General features: G+C 40.8%; 1 protein-coding gene across 3 annotated transcripts in view; it reads left to right on the top strand.

Moving 5' to 3' along the window:
- The window catches only part of pomgnt1 (protein O-linked mannose N-acetylglucosaminyltransferase 1 (beta 1,2-)), an 80,481-nt gene that overhangs the window by 19,459 nt on the left and 33,730 nt on the right, over positions 1-27,292 (top strand). For all 3 annotated transcript variants that reach the window (XR_012101027.1, XM_073062978.1, XM_073062979.1), the window contains exons 6-14: positions 8,002-8,119; positions 8,431-8,529; positions 9,023-9,150; positions 13,502-13,572; positions 14,238-14,313; positions 14,816-14,899; positions 15,237-15,278; positions 20,612-20,670; positions 20,976-21,048. Coding sequence is in view for 2 of the 3 variants with exons in the window: in XM_073062978.1 (XP_072919079.1) it covers positions 8,002-8,119; positions 8,431-8,529; positions 9,023-9,150; positions 13,502-13,572; positions 14,238-14,313; positions 14,816-14,899; positions 15,237-15,278; positions 20,612-20,670; positions 20,976-21,048 (750 nt within the window). In the remaining variant the exon portion in view is untranslated. The remainder of the gene's footprint in view (positions 1-8,001; positions 8,120-8,430; positions 8,530-9,022; positions 9,151-13,501; positions 13,573-14,237; positions 14,314-14,815; positions 14,900-15,236; positions 15,279-20,611; positions 20,671-20,975; positions 21,049-27,292) is intronic.

Below are 27,292 nucleotides of genomic sequence, written 5' to 3'. Positions count from 1 at the left end.
TGTTGCTGAACTGCTTCTAACTAGTGTCAGATGTGTGCACTTGTGTGGCTTTAGACAAAGCACCGTGCATAGAGTGAACAGTTTTTAAATGGCATCAGTTGTGCGTGCTTGTGTTCAAAAAGCAGTGATTTTTTTCTCACTGATAGTTGGTGAGAAATTTGCAGTAAGACAATTCAGAACTGTTTTGCTCACTGTGGTTTCAAGCTTTCAGGCTTGGAGATGCCAGAAATGTCTGAGAGTGAAAATGAAATGATTTCACTACTTCAGCAAGTCAGGAGCTATGAAAAATTTGAGGGTATTGCCGATCATCTTGAATGTTACAATGAAAATGAAGATTTGGAGGATGCAATCGTCAATAGTCTTGTGTGAAGACAGTCCATTATCTACACTAGGTGGTCTGTACCGATTTTGTTCATTTACAGTCACTCAGTGTACACTGGATGAATTCCTCTGTCGATAACTATTAGGAACTAATACACAATTTTATAGTACTGTAGTGGTATTGATAATCGTATTTGTTCTGTATTTCTTTTAAGAAGCTAATTTGTTATTCTGCTAAAATAGTAGTTTTTAAAAAAAAATAATTTCCATGAAACTTCAGCTAATTGGTGCAGCCGAAATGTATTGGTCCCAAAGTCTCCCAATTAATTGGAATCCACTGTATTAGTAACAAGTTACACATTATCTCCAACCTCATATTCTTCTTGCCAAGATATTAGTTTTTAAACCAGAGAACCTTGAGTTTAATATGTTCATCGTTCTTGCTGGAATTTTGACTTGTGATCAGTTATCTGAGTCTTCCCTCTATTTCATGTACCCATCCTCCCTCTCAGCTACCACCACCACCCGGTTCTCCTTATAACTACAGTAATCTTTTGCAGCCCTGTGTGATAAATTGGTTTTCAGATGTTACTGTCAGGGCTGTAGTTCAAGACAGAATGTGCAAGAATGCAAGAAATTAGGAACAGGCATAGGCCATCAGGCCCCTCGATACTACTTCACTCTTTAATACAGTCATGGCTGATGTATGCTACCTATTCCTCAAATGATCAAATGATTATCCACCTCCATTTAAAATTTTTCCAATGATCTAACTTACTCTATCACAGAGGTAGCAAATTCCAGAGATTGATGACCCTCTGTGAGAAGAAACTTTTAAATATCTGTTTTAAATAGCCACACCCACACCCCCTATAGTTGTATCCTCTTATTTGAATTCTTCCACTTGTGAAAACTTCTCAACATCAACCTGGTCAATCCCCCTTAGAAAAGAACATAGAACATAGAATAGCACAGCACTTAGGTTTTTCTATATTTGAATAAGCTCATTCCTTGTTCTTTTAAACTTTATGGAATACAGAAACCAGACTATCTAGCCTTTCTTGATAGAACGTCCACAGTGAACTAGCCTTCTACTTTTAGGTGACTAGTTTTTGGAGGTGGCTACTGATGTACTAATTCCAGGACAACATTACAACCAAGCAGGTTACAGCGATTTGCCCATACACAATTAAAAATCGCTAACCATAAATTTGAGAGATGGAATAAAAGGTTACTCTTGAAGAATTTCTTTGCAAAAAAAAATTAATACTTTTCAATTCGTATTTCTTGGCACGTGCAGATGATGAGGCTTCTTGTTACAGACAATTGTAATATGGCTATTTTCTTAGAATCCAACCCTCTCCTCCTTTTACATGTGGGAGATACTTCTACCACTAATTTAGTACTTAAAAGCAGATGAAAATAAATGTATGATTTACTTAAAATGTGTTTGAAGACATTAGATCTGAATTGGCTGACAGCACAATCCCATCAATTCATTTCTCCCATGTGCATTCCTGTAAATTTCTCTATTGCGTGTGCGTCAACTCCTACATCTGCACTAGGGCAATGTTCAGTAATTAATTCAACCACCAGCCACGATGCTTTTCTGACATGTGAGGAAACTCAGCCAGTCATGAGAGGAATATCCACACAGTCAGCCACGAAAATTGGGATCAAACTTGAGTTTCTGAAATAGTGGGGCAGTAGCACTATCTGCTTTCTCATTGAGCAGTATGTGCTGTGCATAAAATTTAAAACAGCAGAGTGTACAGAATGCTGGGGGACCTCAGCAGGTCAAACAGCATCTACGGAGGAGAATAAACAGTTGATGTTCTGAGCGGGGACCCTTCAAATGGCAATCCTAATAAAGGGTTTCAGCCTGAAATGTTGATTGTATATTTAGCTCCATAGATCTTCCCTGACTTTTGTCTGTGTTGCAGAATTTCTTGTGTTTATAAACGATATTTTCAATCCAAGAACACAATAAATAAGACCTAAGAGTAGAATTAAGCCATGTGCCGATCAAGTTTGCTCTACCTACTGATCATGGGTGATTTATTTTTCCCTCATCCCATTCTCCTGCTTTCCCTCTGCAAGCTTTGACACCCTTACTGATCAAGAACCTGTCAAACTTGGCTTTAACTGTAGCCAATGACTTGACCTCCACAGCGTCTTTTGCAATGAATTTCACAAATTCAACCACCTTCTGTTTTAAGAAATTCCTCCTCATCTTTGTTCTTTAGCAGGGGTTCCCAACCTGGGGTCCACAGAATCTTTGCTTAATAGTATTGGTGCATGGCTTAAAAAAGGTTGGGAACCCCTGGTCTATAGGGGTTTTCCTTTATCCTAAGGCTGTGCCCTCTGGTCCTAGACTCTCCTACTGTTGGAAACGTCCTCTCTATGTCTACTGTATTCAGGCCTTTCGATATTCGGTAGATTTCAATGAAACTGCACCCCCCCCACCCCCCCACCCCCCTACTTCTAAACTTTAAGTACAGGCCCAGAGCTATCAAATACTTTTCATACATTAATCCTTTCATTCCCAGAGTCAAAAATTTCAAAGTAAATTTATTATCAAAGTACATATATGTCACCATGTAGAACCCTGAGATTCGTGTTCTTACAGGAATACACAGTAAATCCAAGAAACGTAATAGAATCAAAGCGCACACCCAACGGGCTGGACTAACAACCGATGTGCAAAAGACCACAAACTGTGCAAGTATAAAAGGAAAAAAAAGTGCAATAAATATCGAGAATATGAAATGAAAAGTCCTTGAAGGCGAGTTAATAGGTTGTATTAACAGTTTAGTGATGGGGCAAGTGAAGTTATCCCCTCTGGTTCAAGAGCCTGATGGTTCAGAGATGATAACTGTTCCTGAGCCTGGTGGTGTGCTCCTGTACGGTCTTCCTGATGGCAACAGCAAGAAGATGGTATGGCCTGGATGGTGGTGTTCTTTGATGATGGATACTGCCTTACTGCAACAGCACTCTGTACTAATGTGCTCAGTGGTGGGGAGGGCTTTACCTTTGATGGGCCGGGCCATACCCACTACTTCTGAAAGGATTTTTCATTCAAGGGCATTGGTGTTTCCACACCAGGCTGTGATACAACCACTCAATATACTCCTCACCACATATCTATAGAAGTTTGTCGAAGTTTTACTTGGGAAATAGAAAAAGACATCTACAGTTTTGTGTGTGTGTGTGTAATTTTATGTATTGCACTGTACTGCTGCTGCAAAAACATTCATGATATGAGTGATGCTAAATCAGACTCTGATATAGGTCTCTATTGTAAACAGAGTGGGAAAGGGGCAGGGAGAGGGAATCATGGTTGGGTAAAGGGGAAAGGAGAGGAGAGGGAGCAGGAAGCAGCACAGACATTCTGTAATGATCAATAAACCAATTGTTTGGAATCAGTTGACCTTGCCTGGTGTCTCAGGGCTGAGTGTGTCTGTACTCGTGCTAACAAGACTACTCAGCCTCCCCTCCCCAGCACTCCTCTGTCACCTGTCCCACACCCTGCCCACGGCAAACATAAATATGGCGTTGGAGCTATGCTTAGCTTCATAGTTGTAAGTATAAAGTGAGTAGAGTAGGGTGCTAGACACACAGCCTTGTGGTACACCTGTGCTGAGGGACATTGTGGAGGAAATATTGGCAATCCGAACTGAAGCTCCAGGCTTGAGTATAGAGCTAATGAAAATAGCATCTGCTGTTGACTTGTTGTGTTGGTAGGCAAATTGGAGTGGATCCAAGTCCCTTCTCAGGATTTTTCTTGTAAGCCTCCTCTGGACCCTCTCCTCTGCCAGCACACCCTTCCTTAGCTGCAGGGCCCATTGCACATACAACTCCGAATGTAGTCTGACCACTGTCTTATAAAGCCTCAGCATTGCTTCCTTTCTTTTGTACTCCAGTCCTCGCCAAATCAATGCTAACATTGTATTTGACTTCCTTACCACCGACTCATCCTGCAACTTAACCTTCATAGAATCCTGCACAAGGATTCCCAAGACCCTTTGCATTTGTGATTTCTGAATTCTCTCTCCATTTAGAAAATAAACATCTTTGTTCCTTCTACCGAAATGTATTACCATACATTTCTATATATTGTATTCTTGCCCATTCTCTCAACTTATCCAAATTCTACTACAGAATTACTGCTTATTCAACATTACGTGCTCTTCCAATTATCTTTGTATGATATACAAACTTGGCCAAAAAGCCATCAGTTCAGTCATCCAAATCATTAACATAACATGAAAAGTAATGGACCCAACGCTGACATTTGGGGACCACCACTAGTCCCTAGCTGCCAAACAGAAAAAAAGAAAGCTCTTAACCCCAGTGGAGATATCGGGACGCTGTCGTGATGGTGTTTTTTAGCAGGCTTTCTTGTTTTTACAAGGCTGAGTTGCTAGCTCGATGCTCAACCCAGCACGGATGGAAAGCGTGCAAGGGGGCTGGCTGGATTCGAACTCGGGAGCCTTCGCTCTGAAGTCTGGCGCTGATCACTACGCCACCAGCCGGTGCCAACCAGAGAAGGCCTCCTTTATTGCCACCTGATAGTCAGTCAATCCTCTATCCATGCTAGCATCTTTTCTATAACACCATGGATTCTTATCTTGTTAAGCAGCCATATGTGAGGCACCTTGTCGTAAACCTTCTGAAAATCCAAGCAAGCAACATCAACTTACTCTTCTTTGTCTATCTTGCTTGTCACTTCCTTAAAGGATTCTAGCAGGTTGGTCTGGGAGGATCTCCCCTTAAGGAAACCATGTTGTTAATTTATTTTGTCATGTTCTTCCAAGTATTGTGAAATCTCATCCTTAATACTGGACTCTTAAGATCTTACTGAAGTCCTTTGCCTCCCTCTTTTTGTTTTAAAGAGTGGAGTGATATTTGCAATTTTCCAGTCCTCTGGAATCATTCTTGATTAGTAACTCTTGAATGATCATTAATGTTCCATAATCTCTTCAATGGTCTCTTTAAGAGCTTGGTGGTATAGTCCATCAGGTTCAGGTGATAACTCACCTTCAGACCTTGCAGTTTCCCAAGCACCTTTTGCTTAGTAATAGCAGCTCACTCACTTCTGCCCTCTAACACTCTTAAAATTTCTGGCATGTTGCTAGTGTCTTCCACAGTGAAGACTGCAAAATACCCATTCATTTTATGTCATTTCTTTATTTTCCCCATTACTACTTCTCCAACACAATTTTCCAGTGGTCTGATGTCCATTCTTGCATGTTTTTTACACCTTGTATCTGAAAAATCTTTTGTTATCTTCTCTTATGTTATTTGCCTTCCTTTATATTTCATGTTTTCATCCCTTATTGCTGCTTACATTGCCTTCTGTTGGTTTTTAACAGTATCCCAATCCTCTAGATTCCCATTATCTTTTGCAGTATATGCCCTCTCTTTTTGGATTTATGCTGTCTTTGCTTTTCCTTGTCAGCTATGGCTGCCTCATCCTTTAGAATGCTGCTGTTTCTTTGTAGTGAACTAATCCTGCGACTTCCAAATTGCTACCAGAAACTCCTGCCATTATTACACTATAATCATTCTTGCTAGCATCTCCTTCAATCAATTTTGGCTATCTCCTCTCGTGCCTCTGCCATGAACTTTACTCAACTGTACTACTAACACATCTAATTTTAGCTTCTCCCTCTCAAACTATTGGAGTTCCCCCATATCTGCCCCTCTTATTTTGATAGGATGTGTGTCCTTGGATGTTTAGCCTCCAGCTGTGATCTTCTTTCAGCCACAACTCTTTGATGCCCTTAATGTCATACCCGCCAGTTTCTAGCTGCACTATAAACTCATTTACCTTGTTTCATATACTGTGCATTCATATATGACAACTTATATCCTGTATTTGCTACCCTTCTCAAATTTGTCTCCATGTTGCCTGAAATTAAATTCTTAACCCTTAATAAGCTTTGTCTTTTTTAAATTTTGGCCACTTTAGTAATAGTGGGCAGATACTTGGCAGATGGCGTTTAATGTGAGGTTATCCACTTTGAGAGTAAGAACAGGAAGGCAGATTATTATCTGAACGGTGTAGAGTTGGGTAAGGGAGAAATACAAAGAGATCGTGGAGTCCTTGTTCATCAGTCACTGAAGGTGAATGAGCAAGTGCAGCAGGCAGTGAAGAAGGCTAATGGAATGTTGGCCTTTATTACAAAGGGAATTGAGTACAAGAGCAAGGAAATCCTCTTGCATTTGTACAGAGCCCTGGTGAGACCACACCTGGAGTATTGTGTACAGTTTTGGTCTCCAGGGTTAAGGAAGGACATCCTGGCTGTAGAGGAAGTGCAGTGTAGATTCACGAGGTTAATTCCTGGGATGTCTGGACTGTCTTGCGCAGAGAGGTTAGAGAGACTGGGCTTGTACACGCTGGAATTGAGATTGAGAGGGGATCTGATTGAAACATATAAGATTATTAAGGGATTGGACAAGATAGAGGCAGGAAATATGTTCCAGATGCTGGGAGAGTCCAGTACCAGAGGGCATGGTTTGAGAATAAGGGGTAGGTCATTTAGGACAGAGTTAAGGAAAAACTTCTTCTCCCAGAGAGTTGTGGGGGTCTGGAATGCACTGCCTTGGAAGGTAGTGGAAGCCAATTCTCTGGATGCTTTCAAGAAGGAGCTAGATAGGTATCTTATGGATAGGGGAATCAAGGGATATGGGGACAAGGCAGGAACCGGGTATTGATAGGAATTGATCAGCCATGATCTCAAAATGGCGTATAAAGGCTCAAAGGGCCGAATGGTCTACTTCTGCACCTATTGTCTATTCTTCCCTTTTTGCTTTATCCATACTTTTCTAATCTGTTGAATCCATCCCTTTACTATTTAGTTTAAAGCTCTGTCCATGGCCCGAGTTATGTGATTTACCAGTTCCCTGGTTTCAGGTGCAGGCCACCCCATTGGAACAGCACCCTCCTTTGCCACTACTAGTGCCAATGTCATACACCCACTTCTTCTACACCAGTCTGAGCGCACATTTAACACAAATCTTATTGATCCTCTGCCAGTTTGTGTGTAGCTCAGGTAGAAATGTAGAGATTATTACCTTTTTGGTTGTGCCTTTAAATTTAGCAGATTAATCTTGTTTGAATTAAAGTTTAAGCAACTAAAGTCACAATAATCTGTCAATGGGGCAGACTTGCATTCTCTCCTTCATTTAGAAGTTTGTACTAAGTATAACATTTTAAGTTTTGCTACCTTTTAAATATTTTGTTAAGTTTACAGTTGCTTATTTCCCAATAATTTTTATTAAGGTAGGTTATTAAGTTAGACTTCCTCAAATATACACACATGTTACTATAGAAAACAGTGAAATGACAGTATTCCTCATGCTGAGGTTAATTGCAATAAACTGGATCACTTTGGATGGTCAAGACTAGAGAATTTGAATCTCTTCACTGATCTTATAAACGATTATTGACTTAAAATATATTAACTCTGATTTTCTTTCCACAGTTGCTGAAAGACCTGTTGAGATCTCCTGAGTTCTTTGTGATTTTTTTTTTGCCATAAATTTCTATCAGGATGAGTCAATGCAATTACAGCAATATAAAATGTTAATAATCAGTATTTTGGTTTTTCCTTTCTTTAAACATACTACACTGGGGGGAAATTGCTTGTTATTTTCTTTTTATTTGCTACATAGGATGAAGGATCCTTCCACCTGAAAGATGCAGCCAAAAATCTGCTGAAAGGCCTAGGCAGTCAAATTGCCTCCTCACTCAGTTGGCGTGACATGTGGACTTTCGTTGTAAAGAAAGGAGGTGAAGTTTATGCATATTTACATGTTCATACAGTATGTGATAGCCTTCATTATTTTATCTGAAAAATGAAACGTGCCAAAAGTAATAACATGGAGAAGTGAACAGTATTTTTTTGAGGTAGTAAGAATTTGTTATACCACTGCCCTGCACTCGGTATTGCAGTAGATTTCCACTTTGAATCCCGTCGTCTTCAATGGCTTATTAGTTAGAGAGATGTGGAGATTTGCATGTTCTTGCAGTTAATACGTGCCAAATAGGTGGATGTCAAACTGATTTATTTGGAAGCTCACAATGTTCAGTTCTACTTTCAGGTCAGGTATATGGTGAAAAACATTCAAAATCTCCTGCATTGGCCACTTGGGGTGATCCTGTTTTATTGAAGACTGAAGTTCAGTTAACTTCGACTGAAGGTGAATATTTAGCATTTGTGCTTTTTAAAATGTGGGTCAGTTGATTCTGAGCATTGCGGTACATGATGAGCAGTATTCAGCTTTTACTCTCTCATTAAGCACCGTGCCTTATGCAATTTTAAGTAACTGCTGAAGCTGCATGGATGCCTTTAATTTTTTTTGAAAAATTTAAAAAAAATTGAGAAACAAACTGATCAGCCATGTGCCATCATAGCCGATGTTTAAGTTGCAACGAGCTCAATCTTGCCTTACCACCCTGTTCCCAGCAGAGAATACCTGCCTGAAAATCCTTCACTTACAATTTATATTCTTAAACTGTTTCTCTATGAAATTACCTGTAGTTAGTTTGAAGTATGTGAATGGAACAAAACATTTAAAGTTGTAATTAGCAGATTTTGAAGGAAATAAATGACAGATATTCCAGACCAATTCCTTTGGTGTGACAAGTCACAGGAAGTCAAGTGTCCGCTAAAGGTTTGCATTTCTTCTGAAGATGCTGAGTGCCACTGGGCAGATACAGATGCCAATCGCAGGAGGAAGACTTTCTGCAGTAAAGTGGAAGGATATGGGAGCATCTGCAGCTGTAAGGATCCAGCACCTATTGAATTTAATCCTGAGCCTGTAAGTTCTTCTTCCCCCTTGAGCTGTTTTATCAGTCAACACGAGTGAATCTGCAGATGCTGGAAATAAATAAAAACACAAAATGCTGGCAGAACTCAGCAGGCCAGACAGCACCTCCTCCCATAGATGCGGTCTGGCCTGCTGAGTTCTGCCAGCATATTGTGTTTTTGTTTTATCAGTCAATTGTTTTCAAGTGGCTGCTATGTTATAATAGACCAAGGTTCAAAGTAAAATGTATTATTAGAGCACATGCATATCACCACATACAATCCCAAGATTCTTTTTCTGTGGGCATATTTAACAAATCTATAGAACAGTAAATATAAACCGTAAACAGTAGGAACTGTTAACGGAAAACAAACTGCAAATGCGGATATACGTTTGTAAATAAATAGCAATAAGTAATGAGCATGGAATAGCAATATAAACTTAATTAACCTTAAATGGGTGTAGTTATCTCCTTTTGTTCCAGAGCCTGATGATTGAGGGGTAGTAACTGTTCTTCAACCTTGTGGTGCGAGTCCTGAGACATTTGTATCTTCCACTTGATGGCAGCAGTGAGAAAAGAACACGGCCTGGGTGGTGACGATCTTTGGCGATGGAGGCTGCTTTTCTATGGCAACGTTTCATGTAGATGTGCTCAATGGTTGGGAGGGGTTTACCCATGATGTACTGGGCTGAATCCACTGCCTTTTGTAGGATTTTCCACTCAAAGGCATTGGCGTAATGCAGCCAGTCAGCACACTTTCCACCACACATCTATAGAAGTTTGCCAAGGTTTTTGATGACATGCCGAGCCTCCACAGATCCTTGAGGAAGTAGAGGTGCTGTTGTGCTTTCTTCAGAATAATATTTATGAGATAGGTGAGGACAGGTCCTCTGAGATAGCAACACCTAGGAATTTAAGGTTACTGATCCTCTCCACCTCTGTCTTCCGATGATTACTGGCTCATGGATCTTCCCTCTCCTGAAATCTACTATCAGTTTCTTGGTCTTACTGACATTTTGTGGGAGGTTGTTGTTATTACACCACTCAGCAAAGTTTTCAGTTTTCCTCCTGTATGCTGATTCATCACCCCCTTTGCTACAGCCCACAACAGTGGTGTCATCAGCAAACATGTATATGGTGTTGGAGCTGTACTTAGCCACACAGTCATAGGTATAAAGTGAGTAGAGCAGGGAGCTAAATACACATTCTTGCAGTGCTCCTGTGCTGATGGAGATCGTGGAGGAGATGTGTTTGCCTGTCTGAACTGACTGGGGTCTGCAAGTGGGGAAATCTGGGATCCAATTGCACAAGGGGGTATTGAGGTCCAGGTCACGAGTTTACTGATTAGTTTTGAGGGGATGATGGTGTTAAATGTTGAGCTGTAATTGATAAAGAGCATTGTGATGTATTCATCTTTGCTGTTCAGATGTTCCAGAGTTGTGTGAAGAGCCAACGAGATGACATCTGCTGTAGACCTATTGCTTTGGAAGGCCAATTGGAGCAGATCTAAGTTGCCACCCAGACAGAAGCTGATGTGCTTCAATACTAACCTCTCAAAACTCTTAATCACTGTGGGTATAAGTATCACTGGGCGATAGTCATTTAGACAGGCTGCCAGGCTCTTGTTAGGCACTGTTACAATTGAAGCCTGCTTGAAGCAAGTTGGTACCACACTGCTGGTGCAAGAGGTGAAGATATCTGTGAATACACCAGTCAGTTGGTCGGCACAGGTCTTCAGTTCTCAGCCAGGTACTCTGTCCAGACTGGATGCTTTGCTTTGGATTTACTCTCTTAAAGACAGCCCACATGTCATCTTCAGATACTGAGACCAAATGACCATTGGGCAACATTGGGGTGTGCGATGGTTCCTCCCTGTTCTGGTGATCAAAGCAAGCATAGAAGGCACTGAGCTCATCCGGAAGCGAAGCTCTGCTATTCCCTGTGTCACAAGATTTAACTTTGTAGGAGGTTATGGCATTCAAATCCCAACACAGCTGTCGAACATCCCTTGCTGATTCCAGTCTAGTCCAGAATTTCCACTTCGCCTGAGAAATGGCTTTCCGTAAATCATACCTGCACCTCTTGTAGCATTCTTGATCTCCATACGTGAATACCTCTGACCTCGCTCTCAGCAAAATCCAGATTTCATTGTTCGTCCAGGGCTTCTGATTGGGGAAAACGCTGAACGATTTTGTGGGGACAATCTCATACACAGCTGTTTTAATAAAGTCTTTAACAACCCTGGTGTCATCATTCAGGTCTTCAGATGTGTTCTTGAGCATGGTCCAGCCCACCTACTCAAGTCAGTCTTGTAACTGTTCCCCTGCCTCCTGCAACCAGCTCTTAGTTGTTTTATGTCTGGAGCCTTGCCGTTTAATCATTTTCTGTATGCAGAAAATTATGTATAAGGAATACAGTCAAATGATCCCTCTTACCAAAATGCAGTTGCAGGAAAGAAGGATAAGCATGTTTTATTGTAGTGTAACACTGCTCTAATATGTTAGGACCTCTGGTGCAACAGGGCATGTGCTGTTGATAATTGGGCTGGATTTTCTTCAAACAGGGCTGGTTAAAGTTTGAAATGTGTTGGGATGGGCATTTCTGGTTTGCAGATAGCATTGTGCAGTTTTGTGAGTGCTTGCTTATAATCGGCTGCTGGTGGTATATAAGCTGTGGTCAGGATCGTGGATACGAACTCTTGAGGCAAGTAGAATAGCTTACATTTCATCATTAGCTGTTGTAAGTCAGGGGACAAGAAGTTGACATAACCCCAACATCCCTGCACCAGTGAGAATTGACTCAAAAAGCACACACCACCTCTTTCCTTGCCAGAGTTTGAGGTTTGATTCATTCTGAAAGTTGTAAAACCTTCTGGTCAGATAGCTGCATCCAGTGTGTTCACTGTTAACCGAGTAAAGCAACAAACATTTGAGATCTGTCTTTGATACAGCAACCTTTCCGTGAGATTGCCAATCTTATTTTCAAGTGACTGTTTTTCACCAACAAGATGCTCAGAAGGGGAGGCCTCATTCCCCATGCTTCAGCCAGGTTTGAATCCTGCCCCTCCTGCTGCGTTTTTGGCATTTAACTCTTGAATGTGAGAGCTGAAAATCATTGATGGAGTTTCGTAGTCCATTGTTAAGAGGAAATTTACATGCTACGGATTGCAGCGAAAGTAGCTCAAAAGCAATATATTTTAAGAGGAAAATTTCCTGCAGCCCGCAGAGAGTCCGGTGTACACTGGCATGGCATCTTGGGTCATTTTAGACTTGATAAATTCTGCTGAAGTGTTCTAAATTGATTTGATTATATTCTTGACTGATTTTAAATCTTCTAAAACGTCTATCTTAATATTTGATTGGCTGAGTGTGTGTGGTCATTTCAGCCATTGATTCAATTCAGTGCTCTAGAACGTTCTCCGTTAATGTGTGTCGACTGATTATTTGACTAATTTTTTTTACCATTTCAATCTCCTAAAAATAAGCTCATTTGGGAAAAGGGGAGGAATATGCTGCTCATTTTATGTGTGTTTGGTGAATCATGAGAATGATTTAGAACAATGTGTAGCTTTGATGCATCTTTTCCTTCATCTTCCCATGCTTTTACTACCTCTTGTAGATTTTGGAACAATCTCTCACAAGCTGAACAACATATCATAGAGTTTGTGAGCCATGAAATAAGTTCCTACATCCTGCCCACATTATTTGAATTTACAATAGGGTGTTATCATAACTTTGCAAAACAAATAGGACTGCTTTCCATGGGCATCTTGGTGAGCATGGACAAGTTGAGCTGAAGAACTTCTCTGCATTCCTCTGATAAAATGGAAAAATCTAGGTTTAAAAATCGAGATCTGTATATTTTCTCATGTTTGTTAAAAATTGGGGAGCTCTGTTGCCATAAATGATAATTTCAGTGCTTGTATTCTTAATTGGCACTTGTTTTAAAATAATTATTATAAAATATTTGGATGGCATATTGTAAACCGTGCTAAAAACCTTTTATGCGTTGGCATTGTTGATCACAGTGCTGTTTGTCCATGCAAACTGGAGGCCAAATGGTTGCTCTGAAGGCTGAAACTTTTGTTAAAGTTATTTTGATGGCATAGTTGAATGATTCTTCTGGTTGGGTCAGATTAACATTTGAGATGTTTCGAGCAGCTGGTTAGGTGCAGAGATTGTTTGAAGGATGCCAAAAAGGATTTAAAAATAAAACAATGAATGCTGTTTTGTTGAGAGATGTATTGATTTGTGCCTTGATTGGAATTTCAGTTTTATTACAGAACAAATATCACACATAAATTCCAATATTTTTGTGTAGTTGTCACCAGGATAACACCGAATATTATGTTTATTTTAACAGCTAAAAGATAATAAAGTGTATGATATCCCAGTAGCAGTAATAGCAGGGAACAGGCCTAACTACCTTTACAGGTAAGATTACTTATTGTTTATGTGGTTCGTGCAGATGATATAATTTGATTTGTTTGTTAATGTTAACATGAGTATTTCAACATATCCTTATTTTACTGTATTGCTATATTAAGGATATATTTCAGAATTCTATGGTTGCTCTCTCATGTACCGGTAGTTGTGTATCATCCTGATCTATGGCCATCTAGCTAACACCAGGTCTAGAGATTTCTAATTCTTCCCATTAAAGGCCATTTGACTGATATATAGTCAGACTATATATGAATTAGAGAGTACGAAATAGAGACCATCTCAGAGATTATATTCATGAAGATTTAGTGAGATGTTGGGAGAATCTCTATACTTGGGAGTCACTGATCCTCTGGAAAGGCTTTATGCATAACATTTTTGCAGCTTGGAATGTTTTGCCATGAGAATTGGGGCAATGGTGAAAATCTTGTGGCATTGGAAGTTGAAAAAGATTCTGTCTGTGGGCACAAACTAACAGTGGCTGATTTTTGGACTGCCTTGTCTGCAAACCAGGTCCAATTCTAGTTGGTCTAAAATAAAATCCTGAATGTTTTTAATTTTTGATTTGTTTGATAGTCCCCATGATTTTAATATTTTCGATTAGGAGAGGTGATAAAATAAACCACAATTTTGAATGTAGCTTTGTTTTTTTGCAGGATGTTGCGTTCATTACTGTCTGCACAGGGTGTGAATCCAGAGAAAATCATTGTTTTTATTGATGGTTACTATGAGGTGAGAATTTACTTTAGTTAAAAGAACAGGTGTGTATAGATCAAACCCTCTGAATATGTAATATCCAAATGAACTGTTTTTCCTTTTTCTCTATGGCACAGATAAATTTAACTGCTTTGTGAGTCACTTCCGATTCTTTATGGAGATATTTAGAATATTTTTTGTAAATTCAGAGAAAATCTGATTATTATTAGCGAGGTAATAAGAATTCTATTGTGTTCATCCTAAAAAGGTGTGAATAACCAAACTGCTTTATTTATACATGTTTCTACTCTCTCACCTTTGGTTACAATACCTCTTCCAAAGTCAGACCCTCATTAATATCCAAACTGCAGTGTTCAAATATGTTCTTTGTTTTGTTTTGGTATTATTCTGATTGATATTTAATAACATAAATTATGTTAGACATGGTATTTTCTTCAGGTTTAAAAATAAAGTGAAAATTATATAATTTCAAGTAAATCTGTTCTTTAATGTTCCATGTTTCTCTTTCCTCTTTTAGGAGCCAATGGATGTGGTAGAACTCTTTGGCTTGAAAGGTGTTCAGCATACTCCCATTAGTATTAAAAATGCTCGAGTTTCACAGGTAACAGTCTAAAGTTTTAGTAATCTGCTTGCCTTCTCTACTTTCTTTGTCTACTAGCAGTTCAAGTAGAATCCTTTTCCATCAGTGTTTCATGATTTTAATAGTTCAAAGGACACAAACAATGATGAATTAAAACCTGAACTGCTTGTGCTGTTGAAAGAAGACAACTTCAAAAGACAACTTCATTTGTCTTCAAATACAACTTCATTTACGAAAAAGGACCACTGTAACTGTATTTGTTAGTGTATTTAACTTAATGTATTTAAAGAGAATGGACTTTGTCTATTAACCCTGATCAGCACTTGTATTTCTTTCTAAATTCTTTTTCTTTTCACAGCATTACAAAGCCAGTTTGACAGCCACATTCAATTTACATCCGGTAAGTAGTGAAAACATTCTGTACAAGGTTCTTTTAAAGTGTAAGCTACTATGGCCCACTTAGGACTTAATCTTACAGGTAAATGATGATTCAGCATTAATCTATTTATGTGGAATCAAGGTGGGGGGGGGCTTCCTGTATGCGTAGTATGAAAGACCAAAGTCCTGAAGTTACTGAACAATTTGTAATGTAGTTTTCTCCATCGCTGGACTCCGTTATCTTGTTCACATTCCTAGGTGTCTCAAATCGTGTGTTAGATTAGACCCCACTCTCACTGAAATCAATGTGGGCTTGTTAAAAATAATGTGGATGGAAGACAGGGCAAAATCTTTTTTTTATTTACTATTTGATTTTTGTTTAAGTGTTTGCAGCAAATGTTTTTAGAAGTATTTTTTAAATGTTTGTAGTTTCATCTTTAGTACCGTAGATTTCGCACTACAGAGCGCACCTGATTAAAAGCCGCTGGCTCTAATTTTAGAAAGAAAATCAATTTTGTACTTGTAAAAGCCGCACCGGATTTTAAGCCGCAGGTGTCCCACGTTGTAATATGAGATATTTACACAGAAAGATATTAGACGTGAGGATTTTTTAACTTTTAATTAAATCCGTATGGTAACATAAACAAATACATATTGCAAATGCTTTTTTTTGAACCGTGCCTGTAACACGGCTACTTTTAAAATACATACCGGTACGTATCGGTAACACATAAATTACGTTGCGTATACTTTTTTATCGCCTTTATTGATAAAGTTATATATAGTTATTGATCGCCTTCTTCATCTTCCTCCTGCGCACTAAAACCATCAAAGTCCTCTTCAGTGCTCATCAGTGTCCGAATTGAACAACCTCAGGATCTCATCACTCACTTCAGTCTCTTCGTTGTCGCTCTCACTAGAGCCCACGCGATCCTCTTCATCACGCAGCAGTCCAGCCTTTCGAAACCCGTTGGTGATGGTGGATGTTGTGACATGGCTCCAAGCATTTAGGATCCACTGGCAGACTTGAGTTAAAGATGCTCTTCGCATGTGGCCTGTTTTGGTAAAGGATTTCTCGCCGCTCGTCATCCAAGTCTCCCACTCAACGCGCAGTGCCACTTTAAATGCCCGGTTCACGCTGATGTCCAGTGGCTGCAAATACTTCGTGGTGCCCCCAGGAATCACAGCTGGAATTGAGTTTGTACTCTTGATGGCAGCTTTCACTGAATCTGTTATATGAGCCCTCATGCTGTCCATAACGAGCAACGCTTTTTTTATGTGAAAAAATCCCCCCGGTCGCTTGGCGTAGCACTCTCTGAGCCAATCCTTCATTAGACTCTCCATCATCCAACCTTTCTTATTGACTTTCACCATGATTTCTTTTGGGAATTTTTCCTTTGGCATTGTCAGCCGCTTAAAAATCACCATCGGTGGAAGCTTTAGTCCGGATGCTGTGCAGCTCAGAACACAAGTAAAATGCGTTCTCTCATGGCCACTTGTTTTCAGTATGATGGACGAGTCACCTTTTTTATTAACAGTCCGAGTGAGAGGCAGGTCAAACGTCAAAGGTACTTCATCCATATTTATGATTTCATCTGGCCCGATGGAATTCTCCGCTATCTTTGTTTGAGTGAATGTGCGGAAGTTAGCAAGTTTTTCCTCATGGTCGGGAGGGAGCTGCTGACAGAGAGTCGTGCGTACCCTGATGGACAGGCCTTTTCGTCTCATAAATCTAAAACACCACGATGGCCCACCTCTAAAATCTTCGATTTTCATTTTGGTGGCGATTGCTTTAGCCTTCAGTCTGATCTGCACGGTGGAAACACCGCGGCCGCCTGCTCTCTGTGTGTTAACTCAGTCTTCAAGAAAGTTTTCAAGTTCGGGCCATCTGCTATGATTACCTCTGAAAGCTTTTGTCGTCTTTTTGCATTGATTCAGTTCTTCGCGCTGGCGTCTCCACCTTCTCACCATCGATTCATTTATGCCAAGATTACGTGCAGCAGCTCGATTTCCTTCTTCAACCGCCAGATTGATTGCCTTTAACTTAAAAGCTGCATCATATGCTTTTCTTCGAGTGTTTTCCATGTTGATGAGGGTGAGTACAAATGACTGATTTACAATAATTTGTGAAAGTGCGCTTGATTTATCGTACAATTTCATTGGACCTCTGTGAACTACTCATCAATTTTATTGGTCTACTGTTACGAGGCAAAATGTTTTTGGCGGCATGAAAAAAAACCATGCATTAGCCGTACCGTAGTAAAAGCTGCAGTGTTCAATGCTGTTCAAAGCATGGGAAAAAAGTAGCGGCTTATAATCCGACATCTACGGTAGTTTTCCAAAAGTTGCATTTGTAGCCTCCGTGCCCCCAATTGACCCCCGTTTGCCCTGGGGTGAACCGCCATCACCCCGCCAGTAGTGCAACACTTCGGTGTAAATACGGTGTAATGTCCCCCAGTACACGCTCGCAACACAAATACCAGACAATACACCAAAGGTGAGTAAATAATTGCAACTTTATAGTTATTTCTTAGTGATGGGTTAGTAGAAACAGATAATCTAAAGACGCCAAAGTAATAATCAGTTTGACAGTTTGTGCACATATTTTAATACGATGGAGCTCATGCCTCCAGTTCCTTCCACAACGACCTTCCGAGCTTTCAGCCACTGTCCGAACCGCCGACATCCAGTATCCGTCACTCTGGAACCGCTGCCCGCTCCACACACGTCCGTCCTCTGCTGTCCTCCCGAAAAAGACCGCGAACTCCCGCTCAGCTTACACAGACAAGATAGCATAACAATTCTCCATTGGTTATTTTCCCCCTTATCAGTAACCATAACCCAAACATACCAGACACAGAATCCCATTATAGCATTACAGAGAAGCCATTTTGTTAGCCTGAACAGTTAACACCATGGTTACTGTTACTGAGAACCCTACACATTTAATATTCATTTTTTCCAAATTGACTAAGTTGCCTGTTTACAGTACCATTTGCTTGCATTTGGCCAATATTCTAAACCTTTCCTATGCATGTACCTCTGCATATGTCTTTTAAAGATTGTAATTGTACTTGCCTCTACCATCTTCTCTGGCAGCGTCTTTCATAAAGCCAATATGCAGTGTGTTTTGGGGAGAATCTTGCTGCTCAGATTCTATTTGAATCTTTCCCCATTCATCCTTAATCTACACACTTTAATTCTCTATGGTGGGGAATACACTCTCATAATTTTATAAGCCTCCATGGTTATCCCTCAACGTGATTCATTCCAGGGGAATTGGTTAAAGCCTATCCCATCGATCCTTGTAACTCAAACACTCTAGTCTAGGCAACATTCCTGTTAATCCTTTTTGTGCTCTCAGGAGCTTGATCATATCCTTACTCTGGCGTAGCAGCCAAAACTGCACACAGTGCTCCCAGTACAGTCTAACAAATAATTTGTGCATTTCTAACAAGACATTCCAACTCCCATCCTCAGTATCTCAGCAGATGAAGATAACAAGCATTCCTTACTCCTTCACTACTCTGTCTGCCTGTGCTGCTCCTTTCCGGGAACGAGATGCCAAAAAAAACAACAACTGTTGGAAGAACTTAGTGGGTTGAGCCAGCATCTAGTTTGGGGGAGGGGGGTTGTGGGAAAGTGGAGCCAATAGAATGCAGAGACCTGACTCGAAACGTCACCAATTCCTTCAGCAAGAATGAATGTATATGTTTGCACACATACTAGTCTCTTGTGTTTCCCGCTGCTGCCACAAAACAACAATTGGGAGACCGCAGTCAGTGCAGATTGGAAATAACATCTCCTCCTTGCTGACTATCATCACCTGCAGACCTCAAGGATATGTGCTTAGCCCACTGTGCTATTCTCTCTATGCCCATGACTGTGTGGCTAGACGCAGCTCAAATGCCATCTATAAATTTGCTGATGACACAGCAATAGTTGGCAGCGCTTCAGAAGGTGATGGGAAGGTGTACAGGAGTGAAGATGGATCAACTGGTTGAGTGGTATTGCAACAACAAACTTGCAGTGAAAGTCAGTAAGACCAAGGGATTGATTGTGGGCTTCGGGAAGGGGAAGTTGAGCAAACACACCAGTCCTCATCGAGGGATCAGTAGTGGAAAGGGTGAGCAATTTCAAGTTCCTGGGTGTCAACATCTCTGAAGATCTATCCTGGGCCCAATCTATTCACGCAATTACAAAGAAGGCACAACAGTGGCTATATTTCATTAGGAGTTTGTGGAGATAAAGTTAGTATAATTACTGAAATGTATCGTATCACAATATGTGCCAGTACAAGAAAATGCAAAGTCTGAGGAAACTTGTATATCATGAAAGACTCTCAAAAAATTTCTGCAAATGTTCCGTGAAATGCATTCTAACTCGATGCAACATCTTTCTGGTACGGAGGGGCCACTGCACAGGATCGGAAAAAGCTGCAGAAAGTTGCAAATTCGACCGGCTTCATCATGGGCACTCACCTTCCTTGCGTTGAGGAGATGTTCAAAAGACAAAGCCTCAAAAAGCAGCATCTATCGTTAAAGAATCCACATCAGCCCTCTTCTCATTGCTACCATTACAGAGAAGTACAGAAGGCTGCAGACAGACTCAATATTTTAGAAACAGCTTCTTTCTGTCTGCCATCAGATTCCTGAATGGGTGATGAATTCATGTATACTACCTCACAATTTCTTTATGTTTTTGCAGTACGTACTTAGTTTATTTGTGTGTCTATACTATATGTGTTTGTCTGTATGTGCATATGTGTATGTGTGTGATTTGTCGAGTCAAAGGGCCTGTTTCTGTGCTGTACCACATGATGACTTAACTGGAGAGAATGTACCTGGGCCTGATTATTGGATATACTTTAACTGTCTTGACTCACTTCCTAGCATTTTGCTCTTACTGTGCTTGACTGTCCATCAAAGTAAAAATGTCACATCCTCCTTCCATCTTAATAAATGGATTGAGCATGCTCCCCACATATAGAAGTAATTAATTGTTTGTGTATTCTTACAGGGCTCTGATTTGGCTTAATTCTGTATTAACAAGCATTTTTTCAGTATATAAAAATTGCAGATGTTGGAAATGTGAAATACGAACAAAAATTGCTAGAAATACAACAGGCAAGGCAGGCCATCTGGTCTTTGACTTGAAGTGTTCTCTTACCACAGATGCTCTCTAACCTGCAGGGGTTTTCTAGCACTTTCTGCTTTTGATCTTATCAGTCCTGGATGATTGATAATTGACATGTTTCTGTTCTTTGGTAGTGTTTAAAACACTACCTTTTAATATTTTGTAATGAATTTCCCATTGCATAGTATTCTCCTATTTATTTTTTGTATGGTATCCTAGGATGCAAAGTTTACTGTGGTACTTGAGGATGACTTGGATATCTCAGTGGATTTTTTCAGGTGAGTACAGACATATTTCCTGTTTCAAATGGTACTGCTTCAGTAAGCAGTGAAGTAAAGTAAATTTGTAAAGTATTGATTTACTTTAAGAAACACTTCCTGATGTTGTATTTTTAAATTCTTATAAGAAAGTTTCAAAATTTTTGTGCTTAGCACCCTATTGATTAAAGAATGTATTCTAGCCAATGATTATTCTGTGGAAAATTTCTTGTTAGTTATAATTGTCGTTTGTAAATTTGGTTCAAGATTGGGTCAAGTCCTTGTTATTCATAATTGGCAAGTACTCTGGATCTGTTTTCTTCTAGTTTTCTCAGCCAAACAATCCATTTACTTGAAGAAGATGAAAGTTTGTATTGCATATCTGCTTGGAATGATCAGGTAGGCCATACTAAACTGCATCTGGTTGAGTTCTAGTTTAACTAGTTTGTGTGCACATTTGAATTGAAAGATTTGTTTTGCATCTGAAGGGTGTGAAAACTCCTGACACTGCCAGGTGAATGCCTAGTTTAATCAATCTCTGGAGAAATTCTTCATTTTAATTGGAAGTCTAAATCCTAAACACAGTCGGCCCTCCTTATCCGCGGGGGATTGGTTCCAGGACCCCCGCGGATGCTTAAGTCCCTTATATAAAATGGCGTAGTATTTGCATATAACCTACACACATCCTCCCGTATACTTTAAATAATCTCTAGATTACTTTTAATACCTAATACAATGTAATTGCTATGTAAATAGTTGTTTTGTTTAGGGAATAATGACAAGAAAAAAAAGTCTGTACATGTTCAGTACAGACGCAACCATCGTAGCTGTTCTGGGAACTCTGATGCCACCTTGGCATCAGCCGATCCTGATTCTCCAGTGATCTTTAAGTTCTTGGGGCTGTAGCGCTTTACGTAGCTAGCCAGCCATCCCCTCCTAGCCTTAAACTCCTTCCTCTCGCTCACAACACGAGTAGCTAGCGAATGAATGAGATGCGAGGCGAACAATGCTCAACTTCCGGGTTTTCCCGATCCGCGGTTGGTTGAACCTGCGCATGCGGAACTTGCGGTTAAGGAGGGCCGACTGTATTCATGGAGGTACTGGATAAATGCCCTTCCTTCAAATTCAGTATAAGGCCATGTAAACCAAGCAACTTCCCTATGTTCTTGCTCCACTCTAAAAAGGAGAACCCATTTCTTTTCTGTCACTTTTTTGTATCCACAAAAATCTGGAATGTTTTAAATATGAAGCAAGAGAAGGGTAACCTCAGACTTTGTGGTCACCCAGCTGATTAGCCTAAGCATTCTTCCAAATCCCATGTAAAGGACTAAAGTGTTGCTCCTGTATCTGGAATAATTCCCCATCAAAATGTTGGTTCAGAAATTAAAAGAATGGGTGTTTGGGCAAGGAGGTGGCATTTCAACTCCTCTACTTTATTAAGAATTTGCATAGATTCAGCAAATCACCAAAAACTTTGATAAACTTTTATCAATGTTGGAGATTATCCTAAATGGCTACATCTCCTGGTATGGAATTATCAATGCCCAGGAATGGAAAAGACTACAGAAAGTGGTGGATACAGCCCAGTCCATCACAGGCCTTCCCACATGGAGTACTGCTACAAAAAAAGACAGAATCCATAATCAAAGACCCCTACCATCCAGGCCATGCTCTCTTCTTGCTACTACCATTGGGCAGGAGATACAGAAGCCTTGAGTCCCACAGTGTTTCCATAAATTCTATCGTATTTTATTTACTTTTCCTGTACATTCCTGCAAGAAAATAAATCTCAAGGTAGCATATGTTAACATACTTTGATAATAAGTTTACTTTGAACTTTTGATCAAACTTACAGAAAAACATGTATAAATAAAAGATAAATTTACTGTTGTATGAGTTTCATAATTCTATTCTTTCATCTCACTACCTTCCTTCTAAGTGAAAGACAATATGAAAGTAAAGACGATTGTTTCACTGTGCAGTACAATTCTTGTTTACCCTTCCAATGCTGCTTCTGCTGTATTTGTAGCTTTGAAACACTATCGAATTTATCTGTCACCTCTTAATTTACCTCATCTATGATACTTTCAGCTCCAGTTAATTTGCTGTACATTCTGCATTGAACTGCTGCTGCTGTTAACAAATTTCACGTCACATGCCGGTGATAATAAACCTGGTTCTGATTTTGAATCTGTTTTTGAGTTTCAGTTTGCTAGCCGACATTATCTCTGTGAAAACTATTTGCAGCAGTTTCTTCCATTTGCCATCCTTCCACAACCCAAAATGCTCAACATGACTTTGATGAAAGTTCCCCTTTCTCATTACAGGTGCATTTTTCCTGTGTCCTTTGCATATTTGCTATGCCTGATTTTCCCACGATTGCCCCGTTTGATTTCAGACAGACCTATTTCCCTCATTTCTGCTTTGCCGTAACTAATTCCTTTTTTACCCTCCTATAGCCTTTGTGTGTGACAATGCCTGCGTCCTTCTCTATTCATTCCGATTGTTAAGTCTCTCGACTGCTCTTACTTAGTTCCATCCTGATTTGTAAGCAGCATCTCTCCTAATGGCTTCCCTTTCCACACCTATAACACTATACCGTGCCTCCCGTAAGGAGAGAGTCGTGTTTTCTGTCTCCTTTCTTTTGGTCTGAGTTTCAGCATTCAGATATGGGGATGGAAGGACAGAGCTGCATTTAAATGCCACGGTGGTCTGTGACTTGGATGGAATTGCAGATGTTGGCATTCATGTGCATCAGCTATGTTTGTCCTTGTTGATAGTGATTTTTTTTAATGGTGGAGGCTTTCATAGAAATTTGAGTTGATAGAGCGCATTTAATAGAATGGTGCCTACTAGAGTCAGATTATGTTGCTGCAATGGGGAATAGATGAATAGGCAGTGGTTCAGTTGACATCAACCAAGCTGCTTTGTCTTAGATTGCTGAGCATCTGGAGTATTATTGGCATTGCACTCATTAAGGCAGGAGGGAGAGTATTTTGCCACGTGTGTCTTGAAAATGCTTGGTAGGCTATGCAGGCCAGAAGGTTAAGTGACTACTGGTCTTTTAATTGCAGTATCGGTGGCTTGTTCAGCTAGCCTTTGGCTCCTCAGGGAGATTTGGTGATGGTAATGATGTCAAATGCAAGAGGAGATGGTATCTCTCTTGCCTGGTACTCCTGGGGTTCAAATGGTTACCTTTCAGCTCGGACATGAATATGACAAGATATAGCTGCATGCAACCATAAATTGCTTCATTTTTCTGAGCGGCTGTATATGAAGTTCAATTTCTAAACTTGTAATGGAGGAAACAAAAGAAGACCGATGTTTGTAGCACATTGATGTTTGAATGCTCTGAAATATATTCTGCAGTTGAATATTGAGGAACTCTACCACTCATCCCAAAATCTCTTTAACTCACTATTGTCAGAAGGGAGGTTCAAGAGCATCAGGACTAGGACTGCTAGACTGGGTAACATTCTGTGTATCAGTTCCCGGGGAGAAGTTGGATTGTACATAATTGGGTATTTGTCAAGAGCCAATAAAAAGAAGTTAGTTTTAAGTGGAGTGGTCATTGTGTGAGTGTGCCAGTGTTAGAGTGGGGAGTTCAGGCTTTGGTGAGGAGAGGTGGAGGCCATCGGTAGTGTTACGAATGTGAAGCACTCTGAGGGGCCAAAGGGTACAAAGTCGCCCCCTCCTTTTTGAGAATTGCAAGATCGCTATTATTTCGGGTCTGAGACCCAGGAAATGAGAGAGAGACATCCAGAATACACAAGGTTTGGAATGTGTCCTGACATGAGCGGAATGGAACCACTGATAACGGCCACTGTCCCTTGGAGACGGAATTGTGTATTGAGTACTGTACTATTCATTGAAACCCCTCGGGACAACCAGAGTGGTCTGGTTGAGGGATTGCATCATCCCAACCTGATTGACATCTGAGACCCCGTGAGTAAGGATAAAAGAGGGGTCTGGGGAACAACCCCTTTAGACGCACCAGGAGAAACGCTAGAAATCCCGTGACAGCGTTTTATAGCAAAAGCCGGTGGGGGCTCATGTGTGTCCTCCCTTGCCTGGGTGACGAGCTCACCACGGAAGAACGGTTTAGCTAAAGGAGAGGTCACAATTGAACGGCCACGACAACGAGACACCTGACAGATCGAAATCATAAAGGAAGGTTGGAAAAAACCCATAGCGGTAACTGTTCCCATCCTATCTCTCTCTCTCTCTCTCTCTCTCCAACAATTGCAACACAGCGGTCCCCAACGGCTGCAGCCTGCATGATCTGAACGAACTTTATATTTCCATCGGACAATTCATTATCCCTTAGACAACGATAGAGCTTATTTCTTATTGATTATTATTATACCCGCACTTTTAGATTTAGTATTGATGACGTATACTATCTGTATATTTGCATGATATTATTTTTGTGTATTTTTACTAATAAATACTGTTAAAAATTGTATCATCAGACTTCAACGGATGTCTCTATCTTTGCTGGTAAGTGACCCAGTTACGGGGTTCGTAACAACGTGGGGCCTCGTCTCGAGATTTGATACCAAATTGGAGGGCCAGTAAATCGGGCTTTTAAGTCCAAACTTGGATCTGGTTGCGCGGGTAACCAGACGGGAAACCAGCAAAGATGGACATAGACGAATGTATAGAAAACCCGACTCTGGAGGCACTAGAGGCTGCCACAAAGTTGGACTTGATAAATATTGCGAAAGGACTAAATCTCACAGAGGTGAGGATGTCAATGAAAAAGCGGGAGGTGCAGAGGGCCATAACTCAGTATTATATTGTGAAGAATGTGTTTTCGGCTGAGGTATTGGAAAATATCCCTGAAAAGGTACCAGCTAGTGGGACAGCTCAGTTAGAGTTGGAGAAATTAAGGTTGGAACATGAAATTAGGTTAAAACAGCTGGAAGCAGCTGAAAAGGAGAAGGAAAGAGGCGAAAAGGAAAGGGAGTATGAGCTCCAGCTAAAGGAGTTAGAGGTGAAAAGGGAGAAGGAAAGAGCTGAAAAGGAGCAGGAAAGAGCTGAAAAGCAGAGGGAGCATGAAATTAAGTTAGAACAGCTGGAAGCAGCTGAAAAAGAGAAGGAAAGAGCTGAAAAGGAGAGGGAGTATGAGGAGAAGGAGAAACAGAGGCAACATGAGCTGGACGTGGAGAAGTTCAGGCAAGAGCGAAGAGCTCAAGGGCCAGACCGAGAGGAGAGATTTAATGTTAGTAGGGAGTTTAGGTTAGTACTTCTGTTCGAGGAGACGGATGTTGATAGTTATTTCTTGCATTTTGAAAAGGTGGCAGTGAGTCAGAAGTGGCCCAGAGATCAGTGGGTGGTGTTATTACAAAGTGTGTTAAAAGGGAAGGCACAACAGGCATATGCGGCGTTGTCCATGGAGGAGGAGGAGTCTGAGAATTATGAGGGAGTAAAAGAGGCCATTCTTCGGGCCTATGAATTGGTACCTGAGGCCTAAAGACAAAAGTTCAGAAATTTAAAGAAAGTGTGGAATCAGACGTATGCAGAGTTTGCCTATGAGAAGGGTGTGCTCTTGGATTGCTGGTGTGCAGCAGAAATGGTGGAAGAAGATTTTCGGCGTCTCAGGGAGTTAATTCTGATTGAGGAATTTAAAGGTTGTGTTTCGGATGATATCTGGATGTATTTGAACGAGAAGCCGAATAAGTCCATATCCGAATTTGCTAGGTTCGCAGATGAATATGCCCTAACCCACAAGACAAAGTTGTCCTCGAATAAGAGTTACCAGAAAGACCGTGGGAACGGTAGAGAAAGCCCGCCGGCTGAGGCAGAGATTCAGCCGGGAGCTAGTGGTAAAAATAAGGAGGAGGAAAGGCAAGACGGCAGGAGGGGTCCTGGCTTGACCTGTTTTAATTGTGGAAAGTTGGGTCATATTGCATCTAAGTGCCTTGCTCTGAGGAAGGAGACAGGAAAAGGGAAAGCAGCAGTCCCTACAGGATATATTGTGGTGATCAGTAAATCGACGAGAAAGCCCCAGGTAGACAGAATATGAGAGGGGCCTGAGAAATTTATTTCAGAAGGAACCGTGTCTGTGAAAGAGGGAGACATGCCAGTTCCACTGCGGATCGGGACACTGGCACTGAGCTGTCATTGATTGGCAGTAAGGTACTAGATTTTGGTCCCGAGACTGGAGAGGTGGCTTTGAGAGGCATAGGAGAAGGGACAGAAGCTGTGCCTTTGCATAGGATCATTATAAATTGTGAGCTGGTATCTGGACCAGTTGAAATAGGGGTGCGATCAGAATTTCCGAGAACTGATGCAGACATCCTTCTGGGTAACGATTTAGCTGGTGGTGACGTTTGGTCGGCCATGGAACTGACGAGCCAGCCTGTAAGTGTTGAGGACCCGCCCCTAGATTCCAAGATCTATCCTGCATGCGCGACCACTCGCAGCATGTCGAGAAAGGCAGCTGAGAAAGAGGCCAGTATCGATTTGGCTGAGACGTTTTTACCGACCCTGTACCAAGAGGGGTTAGAGGGTGGTAAAACGGAGAATAGGGAGGTGAAAGAGAGTAAGGGAGAGGAGGTAGACCTGCCCTTAGCCAGGAGGAAATTTATAGAGGCACGGAGTAAAAATGAAAAACAGATAAGGCTGTTAGAAGGTCCAG

The sequence above is a fragment of the Hemitrygon akajei genome, chromosome 12, assembly GCF_048418815.1.
Source record: "Hemitrygon akajei chromosome 12, sHemAka1.3, whole genome shotgun sequence".
NCBI classification, from domain to species: Eukaryota; Metazoa; Chordata; class Chondrichthyes; order Myliobatiformes; family Dasyatidae; genus Hemitrygon; species Hemitrygon akajei.
This window is presented reverse-complemented; position numbering and strand designations above follow the sequence as displayed.